We start from the raw sequence: 21672 nt of genomic DNA on the forward strand, positions 1-21672 counted from the left end.
AACTATGTGGGAGACAAGCATGTCCCTTCTCTGTGCTTAATTGATAACAGATTGAGTGATGGTGCTCAAAGCTCTGCTCAGAAGCCCATACCATACTTTTAAATATTGGTGCACTATATACTTAGGCCGTGTAGTCTTCAATCAACATCCCATCTCGTTAATTGACTACCAGACACTTCCTGGCCCTTAATCTCAATCTTGTAGGTTCCTGCTGTCTCCATTTGTGAGTGTTTTTCTGTTTTTTCCTTCATTCATGTTTTCACTTTGTATGTTTTTCCCTCTTTTGCTCTCAGTAAATGCATGATGAGGAAAAATAAGTGGCGGTCCCCAAAAATGAGTACTGGTGGGCCTCACCAGTTACCATTGGCTCAAATTAAGCACTTGCTCTTGTTAAACAATGTATGGTATTCTGAGTCAGGGCCTCCACAAACAACACAACACTTACTTTAAAAGGGAACATAGAAGGTAATTCTTTATAAGCAAGCACTCTCATTTATTTAATCCAACAGAACAGAGTGGTGGAGAGTATCAATGCCCGCTGAGAGAACAAAATTGACTCCACCCCATACACAACACCCTTATGATGTTGCTATGTACATCAATCAATCCATCCTCTGTTGTGGCAGGGGCTTGAGTGCAGATCACCTACAAGGGTTGGTAGAACTTTAGTATTGATTAAATTAATCAGTGCAATCAAAAACACACATTATGTGAAAGAATCTTTAAAAGATCATTCTATATTTTACTAAACTAATAAAATATGATATATGATATCCTCCCCATAACAATCATTTACGGTATAGAATTCGGTAACAACCCTCCTGTTTGATAAAATTCATGCCTCTCATGCTGGCAGGAGCACCCAAACATTAGGTATTGGCCCAAAACAAGGGGTCCTACTTCGACATTTCTGAAAAATACTGCTTAAGAACATGTTAACAATAATCAATTAAAATCTGAAGGCTGAGCCTTGTTAATAGCTGAGACCCCCATAAACCAACAGGAGAAGCATTTAATTATTCCATCAAAAAACTTCACAAGTGACCCAGCCAAGACAAAACCCTCCATAGCCAGACAGAATCAGAATGTATCTCAAATGTCCAGACCATAGACTTTCTAAGGTTTAGTTAGTAGATCTGTATTGCCCCTTATAAGTAAAGAATAAGTAAAAATTGCATATCAACTTCAAAGTTTTTGCTATAAAGTTTCAACTTAAGCACCTCCTTAAAAGTCAAATAGACGATGACCTCACCCCACTCTTTATAAACGACAAGATTTTTCAATGCATAGTTATAACCACTCATGATTGGAAGGGTCACTAATAGCATTCGCTAACAGTCTGTTAACTGTATCTTATGTGGACAGCATTGCTCCAGGACAAGTCTGCACAAACAGCGGGACCCGTGCCTGAGGTTGGCGTATTAGATTAAATTCAAGCCAAATGTGTAACTGAATAGTCAAAGCTGGCTTGCAGAAAAAAAAACCTGAAGACTATACTGTGTGGCACGTCAAGCAGATGAGGTATGCCTCAGTCCCATTGGTCATGCATGGAAGATACTTTTCTCGAAATATTCAACTGGTAGGGATTGCTAAGGGAACCACATCAAATAAAATAGAGTGATTTTAGTACAGCAGGTAGAGTAGAAATTTTGCTTTTCATTTATTCAGGATATATTTTGTGCCTGCGAAGTTCCTCAAACTACAAACCCTGTACTTATAACCAGAGTTATGCACCACCCTAGAATAATTAAGAAAGCAACCCCTGACTTATGGTGTTTACTACCAAAGATGCTTGTTTTCATCAAATTAACCTCCAGATTATTGGTATTATTGTATGCATCTGCATACATAATGACCTTTGCAATCCAACAGTGGTGAAATCTAGGATACCATTGACATATTGTAACGCACATGTGACTCAATGAATTTCAAAAGCTGAATTAATATTACTAATGACATGGTGAACAACAGCACTTGAGGTAAATAAAGAAGAGAGAAAAATCACAAAGAAAGACTAACAGGTCAAACAGTGAATAATAGCAAATGGAAGATAATATGGAATTGGTCACAATAAGGGGTAACTGAGGACCAGAAGAATGGCATAGCATCCAGCCCTTACATAATTACCCAAGAACTTAAAAAATAATTGAACCTAAATCACAAAGCACATTTTCTGTGAAATGTAATTTTCTTCGAATTTTGGTACAGTAACTGAATAATACCAACAACCATAAGCCATTACATTATGCTGCTTCTTTAAGCTAAATAATGCTAAAACAATCCTGCACTTCACAGATGAAATATTCATCTTTTATTTATCATAGACACCTATAGTGGACACACAAAGATACTAATATATGAGCTTCTCCTTGATTTCTACTAGGCATTGGAAATATTGATTCTACGTGCCTATGATGAAAAAAACTGGAACTGCCAACATCAACATATCATTATGATTTTGTATGAGGACACCATTACTCAAATGTGAGTGCCCTACAGGACCAACAAAGGACACCACATAGGATATAAACCTTGCATTCTATTACTCACATAATCGTTTGAATCTGTGCACAAATCTATTATATGATTGTATACTGCTAGCCCTAGAAGTCAAAAGTGTTTCCTACACAGATTATTCAATATTATTGGTTTGCCAACCCAGCCCACTTCAGATTCTCTTGAACTAAGAGCGAGTCATATTGCGATAAAAGTTAACTAAAATAAAGAAATATAAATAAATTATGGTATGGCAGGGTTGTATCCTGGATGAAAATAAGCAAGATTTTCAGTTAGGAGCCACGCAGTAGTTGGTGCATCGCCAAAGCTGTCATAGTGGCAGCAAAGATTATACAGAATTTTCCCAGAAGGCTGTTAAAACATGCCATTTAACTTTGTGATTGCAGGAGTTAGTGTAATCATACGATGTGGTCTGGAACTTTGGTTATTTAGAAAAACATGGAGAGCACTAATGAAATTAAGAATAAGGCACGACAACAATTCCAGTGACCTCTTCAAGCAACAGTGCCATCAAGGCTACAAGCAGATTTAGCATTCACCTTTGTCTAGGAAGATATTGATCCAGTAATAAGCTCCTAAAAACTGAAAGGATGGAATGATTGTAGGAAAGGAGAGTATTTTTGAAACACCAACTAAGATGCACACACCAAAATAAACTTTGAAATATTAGTGTCCACAAGACACTTGTCTTGCAGCTCCAAAGAAGCTGAAAACAGTCTAGGAATGAACATATGTAGTGAGCATTAAAACCACTTAAGAGACTGCTTAGATGGTGGATATCTATAGGCCCTTTTGAAAAGAAGAGGCTGTGTTAAAAAAAAAAGGAACACTGTAGACAAATGAACTTTATACCACTGAGAGATTACACTTTGAACCACTGTGGAAGTAAAAATGGTGGACATTGGTAAAACAGTCTCAGAAAATGCTGAGATAAATGTTGATGTAAGGCTTTACATTGAAGGATCCAGGAGGTGGGCTGATGCTCTATGTGACCAAAAGAAAGAATATGCCAAACCAAGAAAGAGTGTCATATGCAACGGTGTCTGTGTAGAAACACAGAGGCAAAGACTGTGAAAAGGACTATAGAAAGATACCCTCTTGTAGACGCATTGGAAACCTTCAAGGGTTTTATGGGAAGCCCTCACTCACCAACCTGGTTGATGACATGCTTCATCATCGGGCCCACCAGGAGAAGACGAGTGCCTCCCTGGTGTGCTACAACGCCAGATTACTGCGGAGCTGGATTTGGTGACAGTGATGTGAAAAGTGATGTTAAAAATGTCTAATACTGTACCAACCAAAATGATTTATTTACTGGTTAGTTTAGACATTGTTAAAAAGGTATGTGTGGAAGAACTACCACTGATTATGATGGGAGTTTCCACTTAAAGTGGGGTCAACATGTTTCTGCCCTTTATAAGTGTAAGAATTACGTTGGCATTCGTCAGGACCGTGTAGCGTGTACCTTGGCGGTATGGGCGCGCTAAGGCCCACCCTAACCAAAGGACGTGAAAGTTAAAAATTGTGCTATGTGTAAAAAGGTGCAAAACAAAACACAAACCACAAGTTGTGGGATTTACCTCCACTCAGAGGAACCTGTATAGTCTGGAAAAGAAAGAAAGACAAACATACATGTAGGACAAAACAAATAATTAATGTTTGATCAATTGTGGTTGTCTTGACAGTCTCTGCGTTCTAAACGCCATGGATTGGTCTAGAGATAGACCTAGTGCTATAAATCTATTTTAGTGCCAGAAGCGCTGTATGAAGGCTCGTAAAATACACGGCTGACAGTAGTGACAGACAGGGCATTTACTTAGCTCTGGGTTACTGATGCGAAGGATTCTTACGCCCGCAACGCCTAGCACCCTCTTGGCACCTAGCTTCTCCTGCTCCGGACCCCGTGGATGTGGGTCGCGGCGCCGGGACGCTGATATGGAGTGCCGGTGGGGGCCAGGATAGGTGGGGCATCGGCCGCCAATCCGGGGCTGTCCTTAGAAAGAGGCTTGGGAGGAGAGTCCGGAAGGGACCAATCCTGGGCTGACCTCGGAACGAGGCTTACAGGGCAAGCTCGCTCATTCCGTGTGACTCTGGGGTGCGTCACAATGTCCTCAAAGAGAGGCTTGGAAAGATGGTCCGGAAGGGACCAATCCCGGGCCGGCATAGGAACGAGGCTTGGGAAGCAAGCTCGCTCTGTCGGGTACTGGGGTGGGTCAAATCTCTCTTTGAGGACATTGTGACGCACCCCAGAGTCACACGGACGGAGCAAGCTTGCCCTGCAAGCCTCGTTCCGAGGTCGGCCCAGGATTGGTCCCTTCCATAGTGCATGCCCACATGCCTGTAATGCCCCTTGGGCAACCATACAGCGCTTCTGGCACTAAAATAGATTTATAGCACTAGGTCTATCTCTAGACCAATCCATGGCGTTTCGAACGCAGAGACTGTCAAGACAACCACAAACGATCAAACATTAATTATTTGCTTTGTCCTACATGTATGTTTAACTTTCTTTCTTTTCCAGACTATACAGGTTACTCTGAGTGGAGGTAAATCCCACAACTTGTGGTTTGTGTTTTGTTTTGCACCTTTTTACACATAGCACAATTTTTAACTTTCGCGTCCTTTGGTTAGGGTGGGCCTTAGCGCGCCCATACCGCCAAGGTACACGCTACACGGTCCTGACGAATGCCCACGTAATTCTTACACTTATAAAGGGCAGAAACATGTTGACCCCACTTTAAGTGGAAACTCCCATCATAATCAGTGGTAGTTCTTCCACACATACCTTTTTAACCATGTCTAAACTGACCAGTAAATAAATCATTTTGGTTGGTACAGTATTAGACATTTTTAACATCACTTTTCACATCACTGTCACCAAATCCAGCTCCGCAGTAATCTGGCGTTGTAGCACACCAGGGAGGCACTCGGCTTCTCCTGGTGGGCCCGATGATGAAGCATGTCACCAACCAGGTTGGTGAGTGAGGGATTCCCATAAAACCCTTGAAGGTTTCCAATGTGTCTACAAGAGGGTATCTTTCTATAGTCCTTTTCACAGTCTTTGCCTCTGTGTTTCTACACAGACACCGTTGCATATGACACTCTTTCTTTGTTTTGCATACTTAACCCGGGGGACTAAGAGTGCCTCTCACCCTCTCTCTCTCCAATTGTTTCATGACAAAAGAAAGAATAAACAGATAATTTTTAACACTGCTGAACAATGCACAGTAATCAACTTCACAGGCCGGAAATGCTAGGGCTTCCTGAAAATATGTTGGTACCATAGGCTAGGTAACAGCTTTGATTTACCGGGACACTATAAAGGCAAAAATCCAAGATTACCTTATTTTACATACTGTCAAACATATTGTGGAACATTTGTAGATTTCGGAAAAATATAGTTGCAAATGTTGTATTTTTAGGCACATCAGACCAGTAACTTATACTAAAACTGAAGGTAACACTTATCAAAGCTTTGTAGATTTAAGACTAATTCAAGAGAAATGTTGTGGGTGTTCCATTGGGGATTCTTTAATAAATGTGGTAAATATTATACACATCTTCAACTTGAGATCAGAAGACTTTGGTACAAGGGAGCAAGGACGACTGCTCTTTATATCCACGTTATGGGATCATCAGGAAGAGAATCTAGAATTCGACATTCAATAGTTCACAAGTGACCCTAATCTATGTACAAACAGACACATGTTTGAAGCAGGCACTCAATCGTAATAGAAATTAAAAAGAATTCATGACCAATGAAACGGACACAGAAGCATAAGTAGCCATTGAATCAATCAATTTTACGATCTTACTGATAGTACAGGCTGCGATCTGGAGAATGCTCACAAATCTCTGATTCTAAATGTTCAATCATTTTGATGGACCCTAATGGTAAGTTCAGGCTGGTCGAGTATTTCAATATCAGTTGAAACTGACAGATTGAAATCTACTCATTGCTATCAATAATATCACTATAATTATGTATTTTTTCATAGGCATTTCATTTCATTTCTGACAAGTGGAGCCATCCTAGCCAGCCCTTGCTATTTAGCCAACAGCCTCTGCATGTATACTGGGATTTCTTAGTTTTGTTCATGCTATTATAGCTACAATGTTTTTAATCCCAGCATACAAAATGATTGCAGCTAAAAAGACGAGAGTGGCTGATGGTGTCAAACGTGTCTTGAGTCCATTTGAGAGCTATGAATAAAATATGTCAAAAACAAACGAGAGAAAATTATCAATTCACTCTAGGTGGATACTGCAGGTTCCTTCAATAAACGTACCAAACAAGGCTTAATATACTGTAAACAAAAAAAATATTGTTGAGCTTATGTGGGTATTATAAGAAATGTTCAACAGCTGGGAAAAATTTAATTGAATTAGGTATCAATTAGGTACTGCGTGGACACAATTATTCAACACTTCAGGATGGAATACAATTATCACTTTGGGCTTCTGATAGAGCAATCATACGTATGGAATGCACTTAACATCCTTGCGCAGGTGACACTATAAGCAACTGCCTATGTCACCTAAGCCTGAGGATGGTCTTAGAAATATGGTATAAGCATGTGCAGACTCTCCTAATTGCTCTTATCGGACGCAATTTAAAAGTTGAACACTACAAAGCATCAACAGTTTTCAATGCTTACATTACGGTAGCGGACATTGCTAATTCTACAAAGTATTACGGCTAAAGAATAAAACCAATTAATGCTTATTTTATAAATGATCTGTTATTTCAAAAAAGATACCTTGCTTTTGTACTTCTGATGTCCCAGCCTAAACTTGACATATGGATCACTTAGACCATTGGCATCCATTGCCTTTAGGTCCTTTCCCTCTATTAGAGTGAGACTGACGATCCCCCGCCATAGCTGAGACTTCCGGTGCACTTCAGTGAGGCGTAAACTCTGTGTGTTGAACTTAATTAGAAAGAAAAGAAGAAGCAATCAAGATAGAGCTCATGCATAAAAGTACTCATCTAACGATATATTAGTAGCCGCACAAACAATACTGTGACATATTTTAGGTATAGCCCTCAAATAAGCCAGAAGGAAACTTCCAAAACAATTTTCAACATAAAAAAGGCATGGAGGAAATAATGTGCAAAGAAGGCCAAACCTAGAAGACATCTGGTATAAAACACATATATCATTTAAGAGACTATTTAAATAATGAAACTGAATATAAAATCCTTAGTAGCTGGTAAAAAAAAGCACTTTCTTTTTCATTTTTTTTACTTACCAATTTTACAAGGTATGAACATTAGCCCGATGAACTAGTGCACATACTGTGAGATAGTATCTTATCCCAAAGGCACAAAGACAGAAACATCAAGGTCAAAATATAAGCAAAAATGTACATTTTAGCTTAGCTTAAACATGGTAGCGCACATAAAACCTTGTTAGAAAGAACGGAAAGAAGATAGGAGAAAACAAAAGATTAAAGTGATGTTATAGTTAGGTGAAAAAAATCAGTGAGAATGTAACGTTGGGAACGCAAAAAAACACTGAAGTTCACCAGTTACAGTTATTTCAAGTAATTATAATTTGTGCCCTACAATAAGTATAACTTGCGCCCTCGCCTTGTACACCTAATTACCCCACAATTACATCACTCATGACATGTGCAATGACATCATGAATAACATCACCGCAACATTTGGAATGCAACTATTGATGAGAAAACTCTGCATAGAGGGACACGAGTAATGGTCACCTTGGGGCATGAGTTATAGCTACTTGGTTTTGAATTTAAAATGCTACATTGTTACTGAACACTTCACCTAACTATAATGTTATTTTAACCTTTGATTTTTTCAGTATATATATATATATATATATATATATGGTCCAGTGGAAGGCAGGAGCCGAAACGCGTAGACCGTCCTTTTTTGATGCACGTTATGTTTGCACTGGTGTGTAAATAATAAAAACGCTGAAACGAGCTGTTGCTGTGCCGTGATCTTTTGTCTACATGGAGTGGAGAAAAGAAGCTGTGGCTATATATATATATATATATATATATATGACAAAGTCACTGGAGTAATACTCTGTTCCCCAACACAAAAAAGGATTTTGCAAAAATTATATGTACGAATGTTTAAGGAGCTGCAAAGGAACCCATTCCCCAGGATTAAAAAAATATTATTAGAAACCGTGTGGGGAACACCAATGCCCGCACGGTCCCAGCCGGCTCCTGCATCCTTCGAGAACAGGCATTGCTTTGTCAGAGACAGCAGCTTATATGCTGTTCTCTAACGAAAAGCAATCTGCTTTCCTACTTGAAAGACACAGCAGCTTAACTTGCTCTCTCTTTCAAATAGGAAACCGGTTTGCTGTGTTAAAGTGGGTGCTGCGACGCTCCCGCCCTACAATACCAAACAGCAATGCCCCGGGGGTAGACACCCCGGGACACTGCAGGAGTCGGCCCTGAGACATGGTGGTCCCCAGAACAATCAAGAGCTCCAGGACGGTGGCCGCGCGACCCCCTCCCAACATTAAAAAGCCCCAAAAAGTGGTAGCCCCTGGAGCTAGGAAGTCCGTGCCCTCAAGGCCCCCCTATTTTAAATATTACTGCCCCAGGAAGGTGGCAGACCCCGGGGCATGTACGAGGGCCACAAGGCCCCCCCTCTGCCAAAATAAAACATGGCTGCTAACACATCCTAGCTTGAAGCGTTGACAGCCAATCAACATGTAACTCGTGATAGTATGGATTTCCGTCCACGTACGCCACAATTTTTCCATTTTAAATAAAAAAATATATAGAGCTTAAAAATCCATGAACGGCCCCCTGAGCAAGCCTACAGGATCAGGATGTTTCTACCATGCCCCCTTTCATTATTTCTCAACTTTTTTTTTTACTGTTTTCTTGTGACTCGGTTCTAGCGACCAACAACACGACTGCCAACACTTCCTGGTTTGGAGTGTCGACACACAGTTGACAACCAATCAGCATGCAGCTAGTGCTCGTAACTACGCTGACTCCGTGATTTTTCTATTCAAAATAAAATTTAAAAAAGATAGCCTAAAAATTCTAAATCTAACCCTTGATGAAGCCTACAGGGTCAGGATTGTTCTACCCTGCCCCCTTTCCTTCTTTCTCAACTTTGTTTACTGTTTTCTTGTAACTCGGTTCTAGTGACGAACAAGATGGCTGCCAAAAGTTCCTGGTTTGGAGTGTTGACAGACAGTTGACAAATAATCAGCATGTGGCTCGTGCTCGTAATTGTACGGATTTCCGTACGCGTGCTGAACTCCGTCTCTAGATATCGCTATGATTTTACTTGTAATTTGGACTTGTTTCTTGCAACCAACAACACGGGTGCCAACACTTCCTGGTTTTCAGTGTCGACACACAGTTGATAACCAATCAGCATGCAGCTCATGCTCATTATTGTACGGATTTCCGTTTGCGTACTCCACGATTTTTCTATTCAAAATAAAATTAAAAAAAGATAGCCTGAAAATTCTAAACCTAACCCCTGACGAAGCTGACAGGGTCAGGATGGTTCTACCCTGCCCCCTTTCCTTATTTCTCAACTTTGTTTACTGTTTACTTGTGACTCAGTTCTAGCAACGAACAAGATGGCTGCCAACACTTCCTGGTTTTCGAAAGTTGACAGACAGTTCACAGCCAATCAGCATGCAGCTCCTGCCTGTAAATGTATGTATTTCCGTACGCATACGCCTCGATTTTTCTTTAAAAAAAAAAAAGAAAAATATAGCCTAAACATCCATGTACGACCCCCTGAGCAAGCGTATATTCTTAACGCTCTGCCAAATACAGCGCTAAATCAATTCTAAGGCACGCTGTTAGTACCCTCCAGAATTCAGGGGTCAGCAAATTAGTTTATCATGAACCATCAACTTTTCGTAGTCATATGTGTACATGAAAGCCAGCCGGAAATTATAATCAATCTCAATACCAAATCCGTGCAGGCTTATAGTGCTAATAGAGTTACTTGGAAAATGGAGATAAAAAGACCTTAAAAAACTCACCGTAGCTGGTGAATTATAACGCTACATGGGCTAGCGCGGCAGGGGTATTCTTCACGTCGCGCTACATCTAAAAAAACAGAGTTTCAATTACACAGCATTGCAAATTTGGTTCGAGCACATCAGTAACAGCGCGCCTTAGAATTGATTTAGCGCTGTATTTGGCAGAGCGTTAAGGATATCGAACCCCGATATTCACCGGGGGTTTTCATGCATGATTTACACTGAATCAAGGTGAAATGTTTTTGATCCTGATGAATGCTGAGTAAAATACATTACTGAGAGCAGAAACATGTTGACCTTTTGAATCACAGGACAACGAGTTTCAAAACTGAAACTCTACATTGTCTGTCAGTTTTTAACTGAAAAAGTTTGCCCCTTATTAAAATTTGTATTGGGTACAAGCCGTTTCTTTTAAATCACATACACTATCACTAATCACCACACTTTTTCACATGAAAAACTAAAAAACAGCTCCGCTGTAACACAGGCGTTGTAGCACACTGGGGGACATTCGGTCTCCCCAGTGGGAACCCGATGATGAAGCATGTCACCACTAGGTGGTGAGTGAGGGTTCTTCTTTTTAAAGAAAAAGTTTTCTCTTTGGTTTTCTTCACCTTTTTGTGGCTTGGAATTTTTTCCCTATACACTTGTGTGCGCTCCGCATATATTGTCACTCTTTAGTTCTTGATGTCTAGTATTGAGGGGTTGAGGAGTGACCCATAAGGAACCCTAACTCTCCTGTTGTTTATATATATAATCACAGAGAACTGTCACTGATTGAATTCAGGTTGTACATGCACAGAGGATGAGCAGGGCGGTAATGCACTGACACTAAACTACGATTCCAAGCAGGTCACAAACTCTCAAGAGTGTAAAGAGAAGTTAGCCATCTTTGATCTTCAGGTATACTTTCCCTTGGGTCATGGTGCATTAGTTTGTTGCAGCAGCTAGGACCTCATCCAACATGGAGATCAGATTACAAGTGCTAAGAGCTATAATTTCCTAAGAATTGTTCTAGGGACTTTATGAATTACAGAGAAGAATCCTCAAGTCATGTGTTGATGATAGTGTTCAATTATTCCCTGCACATTTATTTGAACTCTTAGGACTTGGGTTGTGTATGTTGCTAAAAGTCCCTGTGAAGGAACCTGGAAGGGTTTTAAAAAATCAGTTGCATATGTATATATTTTCCTTAATGCTGTGTACAGGGTATACACATTTTCAAACTGTTCATATGTTGCTTGTAGTAGGGGGCAGTGGGATGTTAATGTCATTCCTTATTTTTCAGGCTTACAAAAGTCAACTAGAAACGGTGTTAATCTTCCCAAAAAAGTGTAAATTGATAAAGCTTGAGATAGGCATTCTAAATTTAGGGAAAGGTATTCATGCACATAGTGTCAGAGTATGTATGTTTAATTTTCAGGAGTTACTAGTGTCCTGTCAAAAGTTGGTTATTCAAAGGAATTGCTAAAATATTTATTCACAATTCTGTTTACTATTCAAGGACAAGTTACTTTAAACAGTTTTTTATGTTCTAGAAACCCATTGCAGCCTGCAGACCTCCTTGCCCCAGAAGTGACAAGGTACAGTGTGGAGTCTTGTGTCTCTATTTTATCTCTGATCCTAATACCCTTTCCCGCTTCTGCCACTTCTAGTCTATGTCGTCATTGGTGAGGGCGGCGAAAGAAGGAAAATAACATCACTTCCGTTGCATCGTGAGCATGAGCATGAGGTCAATGCAAAACTGACGAACATCTATCACAAGTTGTTAATATTGCATAGAGATCATGTCCTCTATAAGAGGTGTACTACGGAAACAATATACTCTTGGTTGGCTCACTAAATATTTTTAATCCAACCGATATTACCATTATGTTTCTACCCTCTTTATGTAATTTTTCAGGAATTTAGCACAAAGATACTTCCCAAAAATCTGTAATCCGAATACAAGCATTCAACGGTAATCTGTGTAACTATTAAAAAAAATACAATAGAGGTATTTGTTACTCATCGCACTAGCGTGTCGAGCATTTTTATGGGACCTGCTGTATAGCAATTACAAATTTAACAGACGGGTATAAATTTAAGCTAATTTAAAAGAACATAAAGAAAAACAGTATATTAAATAACATTCATTTTCCCATTTCATTGTTTAAAGTCGAGTAAAACTCAAATAAGGGTCTGCAAAATAGGTTGAGAGTAGGGGTAATAATGTCAGAAGTACAAAATGTAAAAGAAAATCGCTCCACTTCAAATGCTAATAACTTGCAAAGCGCTGTGAAGAAAAATAAGAAAGGGTGCAAAACATGGAACAGTAAGTCTCACCTTCAAAAAGAGTCCTAGGCTTTCTCCCCACCAAAAAAATGTAAAAATGTTCAGATAAACTTCCTCAATGTTTTAAATATTATCATAGGATTAGCTAGAAATGACTTCGTTATGATTCGAAATGATACAACAACATGATTCAATGAGGCTAATCGTAAGGAACACTTCATGTACTTTTTGGAGAGGTTATTATGGAGCACAAGCTTAGCGCAGAGGGCAAAGAACAGGGAATATGTTCCTAGGAATGTGCTTTACAGTAGCATGTATGGGCATTTACATAAATTAAGCGCAGGCTATCATGAGTAAAGGCAGAAAAGAAACCATTTAAAAAACCGCAGACGGAGGGGTGAGAGAGTTTAGAGGGGAAGATGGATGTGTCAACAGAAATAAATGTTTTTAATTGTTTTTATGGATTTTAGGAGTGAAGGCGCCAGACTCTTCAGCGGGTCATTGTTTCTGCATTTGTATCACGATAAGCAGAATGTGTGTCCTTTAGCTTTTCCCTTACCTTGGGATTCCTCTGGTTTATCATGTTGTTGCTGTAGGTGACTCGGGAGGACCCAGGGATAGGGAGGTATATAGACCGGTTCGCTAATCTGGATTAGATTGTAAAAAATGCAGAGAAATTGGATGCCTGGTGGGTGGGAGAGTACGGAAAGATCCTGGAGGGTGGCAGTGATCTAGTAAAACTTTGCAGACCAATGAGGAGATATGGAAATGTAGTAGGCAGAATTTGGGGTGCATCATGGTGCATTCTGGGAGGCCAAACGACCAGGTTGTAGCCCATGTTGTGTGAGAGTACTAATGTTGGCAGTACGCTAGGTTTGAGATAAGCTGTGACATCCAAGATGGGATGCGGTCATGAAGTGACTTTTACAATGTGTTTCAGAAGTCAGTGACCTGTGAGACACAGATGTCCTAGAGTTCTGGTACAGGTGGTGCTTCGTCAGGCCAGGAGCACCCATTAAAGTTTTTATGTAGAGATTGCAAATAATCATGGCAAGAATTGAACATTGCGACCCTATAATTGATGGGTGGTGGCAGATTTGGAGTAGTCTACACTGACATCTTTTTTATCAGTTAATGAAGAATGAAGTAAAACAGCTGACGACAACTTCAATGATACTTGAATGAACCGAGAGTGTTGAGTAAGACTTCATGCATGGCAGTGACAAAAGACATTGACAGCGTAACTGGATCAAGGCGGCATGGGGCACTCTTATCAGAGATTTCCAGAGCATCATCGACTTAACCAATACGCCAGGAAGCTGATAATATCACAGGGTGGATTCTGCCCCCGCTCCTCTAAACTTATCAACAGCCTCCTAATTACTGCTGAGGAAATTGAAGGGCAAATATGGGAATGCTAAACCCCAAATAATTTATCTTACTGGCACAAACAAGTGCAATGCCATAGGTGCCACACTGCAAGCAAGAGGTAGCAGCTATGCCCTCTGGCTAACCCGAATTGGCTTGCCTGTTTTCCATAAACCTGGAATCCATTTTTTTAATGCTTAGAGTAAACTGAAACCACAGCTGAGTCGGGGACTTGACATCATCATCAACAGCATATGAAGAACAGTGAAAGTGAGAACAATGTACCCAAATAGCCTGCGACAATTGAGAAGTTGACAAGTTTTAAAGTCTTCTCAGGGTAAAAGGGCACATGGGTGAAAGAAGTAGTAGTAAATGGTACCAACTTCTATTGAAACACATAATTGTGAAAGTTTAAACATAGAACAGATATTCTGAAAAAGTAGTCAAGTTGTGTGTGACAGTAGTGCAGTATTATATATCAGAAGTGGTCATAAACTGAACGTTGTACTTTGTACGCCTGCAAAACATCTTAAGAGATCCAGAAATAAATTCTGACAGCAAGATGGACTAAAAACAAAAACATACAGGGCCCGGTTCGCAAATTTGTTTTTTTAAGATATGCACTCTTAACATACGATCTTACTTGGGTGCAGATTTCCAAATTTGTGGATTTTACTAAGGTTTCCATGCAAACCTTTAACAACTTTATGGTTTCCGAATCATGACCATCTCACACTGTGAAATTAAGGCATGCAAAATTGTACATAGTGTTCTAGTGTGCATTGGAAATCCATTTGCATGTGAGCGTACAACTTTTAATTATTCTTTTTTATCCCACAAGAGAAAAAAATCATTTTGAGAAACACTTTCTCAAACTTCACAAATTTTTGAGTTTTTTCATTCCCATTTCCACCACAGCAAATTACTCGTCGCCTTGACAGGAGTTCGGGATTGGGTTCTGTCAAGGACAGATGTGAATTCCTTTTCTTGGTGGGAATGTGAAGTAGGCTGGGGAAATTTTAAAGAATACTTATAAACTTTATAGTTTTAGGTTATTTTTCAGAATGTGATGACCATCGCCATCCTGGGACATCCACACTTTGCCAATGTAGTAGATCTACTCTTGCTCATACTAGACCATGTTGAGATAAATCGATTTGAGAGTGTCAGTTTGTCTTTGCAAAGAAATCATGCTCAAATCGCAAATGCACTTTATTAGAACTTGAATACACATTTGGCTTTGAGAATTGAACAAATAGCATTGAACAAAACAAGGAATGCCAAAGAAAAGAGCATTGCAATGAATTGGACATATGGACGTGTTAGAAATTGGGGTTCCGGTTGGCATAAGTATGCACCCTCTTGAAACAGGAACCACAATCCTAGTAGGTAAGTCAGATAGACACCCTACATTAACCTGTGCTCACCCTCTGGTAGCTTGGCACAGAGCAGTCAGGCTTAACTTAAGAGGCAACGTGTAAAGTATTTGTGCAACACTTTAAACAGTAAAATAGTGAAAACACCACATACAAAGTTACCACACCTGGTTAGAAAAATAGAGCTTAATTTTCAGAACAAAATGGTTATACTTTTGAGATTTTTGTCATTATGGTCAGATTTATGAACTTTTAAAAAATATCTTGAAATGTTGTGCTTAAAAGCATAAAGCGCCAACTGGGGCTATTTGGTTGTGCTAGACCAGAAAAAAGATCATGCCGACTGCGATGGAGTGCGGGTCAAATTCTGGTACCAGCCTTGGCCTGCAGAAAACAGTACCTTGGTTCAGGGTTGCATCAACGTCAAGAATGGGATGCGCGGATCATAGGAGGTGATCATTCGGATGTAGGCAATGCATTGGCTCCAAGCAGCGCAAAGTAAGAGATGCATCAGGAAAGAGGGGTTGTGCTGCACCGTCAGTGATGCGGTGCACTTGATCCTCACAGCAACTTAGATGCGTCGATAGAGATGCACCGAATCTGAGTGGCGCAACGGTATTGATGCGTGGATTTCTGTTGGAGCAGCATAGTTCTCCCTCACCCTGCCCTCCATCTGGGGTCCTCTACCCTCTACTTGGGAGTGATACCCTCCAGAAAATTGAACTGTCAGGGCGCCCTGGGCCGTTACCCCTCCCAGTTCCCCTGGCACCAGGGGCAACTTATTCCTCCAGAATGCAGTCCATGGGCATCTGGGGACTAACTATGACCTTACTCTGGTCCACCCCTTCACCCGACTGGAGGGATACCACAGCCATAGGGCACTAACCTGACCCTGGATCTGTGTCACCCTACACACTTTACCAGTGTACTGCTTTAGGGAAACTAACCTTTCAACAAGCATGGTCTGGCTAGCCCCTGTGTCCCTCAGAGAAGTGACTGGGACACTATTAATTTTCACCTGTTGGAAGTGATGACTCCCACCCTCAGGGATCACCAACTCAACCTCTGAGTCTACCTCCCAGCTAAGGGTGATCATGGCATGGTCTATGACCTGCCCCTGGGGACAATTACCCCTAAGGCCACAAGGATCTTTGAAGTGCACAAAGGTCCTTCCTTCCTGCCCTGGGTCCAGACTCACTACAAGAGGGTATGCAGCCCTTTGTGTGTGGACAGGACACATACTATTCAGGTGAAAGTGAGACAGTGCTCAGTTCCACACCCCCATCAATCCAGTTAATAACCCATGTAGGATCATCAAGTCACATCTAAGCTTCCATTGTGTGTGGCTGTCTAGAGGGAATGCACAAAGCCCAGCTGTTACCCACCCCAGACATGTATTCAAAGACAGGCAGGAGGCATGAAATGGCTAAAGTAAGAAAATGCCAACTTTCTAAAACTGCCATTTTCAGAATTACAATTTAAAATCTAACTTCACCATAACTTGAGATTTCAAATTGCAATTCCAGAAATACCAAACTTGGGGGTCTCATCCCTTTCCAAATGTAAATTACACTTATAAGATGTAATACAGTAATCCCATGTAAACCTATGGGAGAAATAGGCCTTGCTGCATTGAAAAAACAAATGTAACAAATGTTCAGTACTAGGACATGTAAAACTTAAAAGTGTATGTCCAGCTTTTTTTATAAACACTTCACCCTGCCATTGGGCTAACCAGGGCCTTTCTTAGTGGTGACTTATATGTATTTAAAGGAAGGTTTGAGCCTGGCAAGGGGGTTAAATCGCAAGTCGACAGGGCAGTTTAAAACTACACAAACACGCTATGCAATAGTAGGCCTGAGAAACATTTAAAGGCTACCTGCGTGGGTGGCACAATCAGTGCTACAGGTTCACTAGTAGCATTTAATTTACAGGCCCTGGAAACATGTAATGCACATTACTGGGGACTTATAAGTAAATTAAATGTCACTGTGGATAAGCCAATGTTACCATGTTTTAAGTAAAAAGCACATGCACTTTAGAACTGGTTAGTAGTGGTAAAGTGCCCAAAGTCCTAAAACCAACAAAAATTAATTTAGCAAAAAGGGGAGGAGGAAGGCAGTAAATTAGGGTGTGACCCTGCAAAAAGGGTAATTTCCTATCAGATGTAGCTTTCAAAAGTAGAAAGGTCATACTGTTCACTATTAAACACAAAGGGCCCAATCACTATGTCAGTTGGAAAGGCTCCAAACTGGATTCGGACAGCCCGAGTCATTCGAAGCTCAATCATACAGCTCTATGTACACAGTTTCCGTCCGTGCGATTCCGATGTCCGATTCTAACAGTCGTCCGCATCCGTCTGCCTGACAGGAAACGGCTATCGGAATCAGACTTTGGGGACCTGTATAGACCCCTCTTCACTCGTAGGCCTCTGGTTGGGGCCTGTGGGGGTACCCAAGGGACTCCTTTTTTCAACCACGCACAGTGTGGCAGGCACCATGAGGTGCCCATCACAGGGTGCAAGGTTTTCCCCAACCACCCCTTTTTTCAATAGGAGCCTGTGTTCTCGTTCGGAACACAGGCCCCATTGAAGTCAATGCAAGTCTGACCAAACAATGTTCGGAAGCATCGTAATCGGTCGTTCGGACTCGCAGAACCCGATTCGGTAGGTAATGATTCCTAAACCTATTCGGTCTGAAGAGTTTCCGACCGACATCGTATTTGGCCCCAAAGTCTATGATCCACTGATGTAATAACCTCAAGTCATATACAGTGCTTTGAGACTAAAAAAGATATTTCTTTTCTCTTGTGATTCAAAAGTCAAAATGTATCCGCATTTATTGATAGTAAAAATCAGACTATTGAATTTTAAGGTGCCATGTAACAGTAGTTTAAACAAAGCTATGAATAATGACTCCTCCATCTTGCTGACAGGAGCCATATTATGCAAAGGGAGCAATGTCCTTGTTGGCTCTGAGACACACCTCACCGGGCACATACAGGGACACTGCCCCCTATGACAGATAATGTAAACTGCAAACATGCGGCGAGACAGGTGGTGCATTAGTAAAAGGCAGATTGGTGGTTTGAAGCTGCTGTTCATCCCTCCTTTATAGGCTCCAACACTGCCTTTATTACAAAGTGGGACAGAGATCCTCTTCACCTCTTCACACGCCACAATAAGAAAGCATAGGTGCAGAGGCAAAGAACTTTCCTCATTTAAATGGGGCCGCACCCACATGCAAATGAGGAAATGCCCCTTTAGGATAGCACGGTGCTATCTATATTACTGTGGGGGCTTCACAAGCATCTGCAGTCCCTTCTGGAAGACCAATGAGCCCCGAGGTGCAGAAAGTGTGCGCACAAATTGTTTCCCCGCTGGGGCACATTGGGTAATACGGGCCCAGGGGCATTGTGGCTTTAGTAGCTATTATTCCAGCTCCCAATAGAGGCCGAAAAAATGCATGCTAACCATGTGTATGTGCATAGATACTGTTGTCCAGGCAATTGCTATAGCCATCCGTATGGACACAAATTATCAGCAGGCCTGAAAAGACACCGCCAGGCTTTGAAGACGGTAATGGATGTTTTTGATACCTGGCTTCCAGATTATTCGGCCAAAATCTACATTAAGGTTGCACAAAAAAAACACTGCTCTTGCTCAACGAACACAGCAAATATCTTCACTTGTAGAAGAAAAGGGCCCATCTACTGCTCAATTGCCTCCAAGAGCAGATAATTATGTGAAACACACCGAGGTAAGTAAAAGATTCCCTTGGTGAAGGAATCAAAAGGAGCCATTTATTTCCCAAGGCCTTTTCATCAGGTATTTCTGCTGACTTGGGCAGAGCGCGGGTCTGCACCCACCTGTTAAACACGGTTACGGTCATTATGGCGACGGTCGACAGATGCTCCGCTCAGGACGCTGTTGCCAGGAGACTCCCCGGGCCCCTCGCGCATTGGCTCGAATACTTTGCAGAGAAAATTGCTCAATCTTAACCTCTCATAATCTTTCAGAGGAATGTACCGGGCTATTTGACAAGGCTGCAAATCGGATAATTAGGGATATTACCGAGATGGATAAGGTAGTCAGATGTGTTTAGGCGGCCACTGTAGTAATGCGCCGACCCCATCTGACGCTTGGCTGTGTAGCTGAGCCCGCTCTCAAGGCTGCTTCAGAAAATTCTATACATTTAACTCACTTTACAGTGGAAAATATTCCGAGCGCGAGGATGGGTAGATAGATGTGCCGTGGTCAAAGGTATAGATCCGAGCGCAATGCAGGTCACGTCCTTCGTCAGATGGCAGATCTTCTCTTTTGTTACCTCGGTCGCTTTGATCAGTTGCCTTTGATATTTCCAGTCCTCCGCCTCCTCCCGGACTACAAATGAGCCGGCCTGAGGTTCACCGGCAGTACCACAGCAAAGCGACGTCGTTTGCATTCAAAACGGGAGCCGTGGTTAGACGAAAAGTACGCAGAAGGCGGGCCTCGCGCTGAAGAAAATACGCGCGCTTGCGATATTAGCGTAGTAAGCGCGCGCGGTTACCTCGTGGCCTTCACTGCCGTCTAGGAGGCAAAGGTCACTGAAATTCCACCCAGTTCCTCCAGCTGGAACAGGGTCATCTCGCTTGCTTTGCAATGCCAGGTCCCTTTATAAGAAATATGGCTCTCTCACCTTTACGGACCTATTATCAAACGTCGGTACGTCACTTTTTAGTACGGGAAAAAGTGACGTACCGACGGCGCACGGGGCTTGTAAATAAGCCCCAACGGGAAATTGTTACCAAGGGTAGCTACGAAAATAACACAATGAAAAAAACAAATGAAACTATAAAACAACGCGCAATTACTCATCACCATAACCTTTTATAGGCTGCAGTTGAAGACGCGTTTTATCTAATAAAGGAGCACACTTGGAAGGAGAAAGTTAATCTTACATTATTTCCTCTTATGTGCTTCGAGTATTCTTTTCAAATATCAAAATGCTTTAGACTTGATCCTAAACTGTAATTTACTTTAGCGGTGCTTAGCAATTGCATGTTTTGTGGCTTTGCAAGATTCTCTTCTACTTATCAGCTTTGAACGAGTTACTGTTTGAGGTTGTTGCTCTGTTTATGTTAGGCACAGTTGTGCCGGTAATATTTTGGCATTAACCCGAAGACCTAATCAGACAAATCTACTGACCGCCCAAGGAAAAAGTTAGCTTTGCCCTTATCTAGAGATAATGCAAGTGCGCTAAACGTGTCGAGAACGGATTACGGTGTATTACCAACTCTATTAGAGTATTAATGTATTATACCATGGATAATGCATGTCCATCGTCACCAGCTTTGCCAGATTCTAACTCGCCACGAGTAAATCCCGAAGCGCTATTTCTACAAGACAAGTGTGTGTGTGTCGAGTGCTAAATCCAAGGTGCGAGCACAGGTTCCTGTTGTTGTAACATAAATACCGCATGAGCAGTATTATCACAGATCCAAAGACTCTAAATTTGGGTCTTAGTGTACGGGGCCTACAAAAGTATTCTTTGCGCTAAAAGAGAGTATCCAGCAGCAGATCTGAACATTTTGCTTTTAGTTTTTACCGCGCTTTACACCACACTTCTGCAGACATCAGTGAAGTTAGGAGCCTCATGGTTCTATTGCTCCTGGTGACAAAGCAAGGGTAGCCATGCATTGGGGCTGGAGTCCAGGTCTATTCCCAGGAGCAACTTGGGGGATACTGGGAGCTGATTAATACGATCTCCAATGATGACCAGGTTGCATCCAGTGTAGTTGAAAAACTTTATTCCATTAATGGCACCAACCATGGAGAGCAGCCTCACCCTTCAGCTCTCCCACTTCAGCTGTCCCCCCATAGAATGCTTTACATGTTGTCACTCTAGGATGACTTTGGATGGTCAGAATGAACGATCTCTTTGACTTCTTCCGAGTCCACCACAACACTGATGCCTGCCGGATATCGCCCTAAACCAGAGGTCTTTAAACTTTTTGATGCCGAGACCCCCCTGTCAAAATATTTTAGGCGTAAGGACCCCCACCTGACAAAAATTTCTAGAACTTGCTACTCCTCATCATTGACAACTAACGACGACCATGTAAGCCCCAAATTCCCACAGCAAATCATT

At 41.4% G+C, this 21672-nt stretch overlaps 1 protein-coding gene across 1 annotated transcript in view; it reads right to left on the bottom strand.

The window, feature by feature from the left end:
* MCTP1 (multiple C2 and transmembrane domain containing 1) overlaps positions 1–21672 on the bottom strand; it is a 1759297-nt gene that overhangs the window by 1023183 nt on the left and 714442 nt on the right. The window contains exon 7 of the mRNA XM_086960921.1: positions 7278–7448. Coding sequence (XP_086817047.1) covers positions 7278–7448 — 171 coding nt within the window. The remainder of the gene's footprint in view (positions 1–7277; positions 7449–21672) is intronic.

Source organism: Lissotriton vulgaris, chromosome 3_1 (genome assembly GCF_964263255.1).
Source record: "Lissotriton vulgaris chromosome 3_1, aLisVul1.2, whole genome shotgun sequence".
In the NCBI taxonomy this organism is placed as follows: Eukaryota; Metazoa; Chordata; class Amphibia; order Caudata; family Salamandridae; genus Lissotriton; species Lissotriton vulgaris.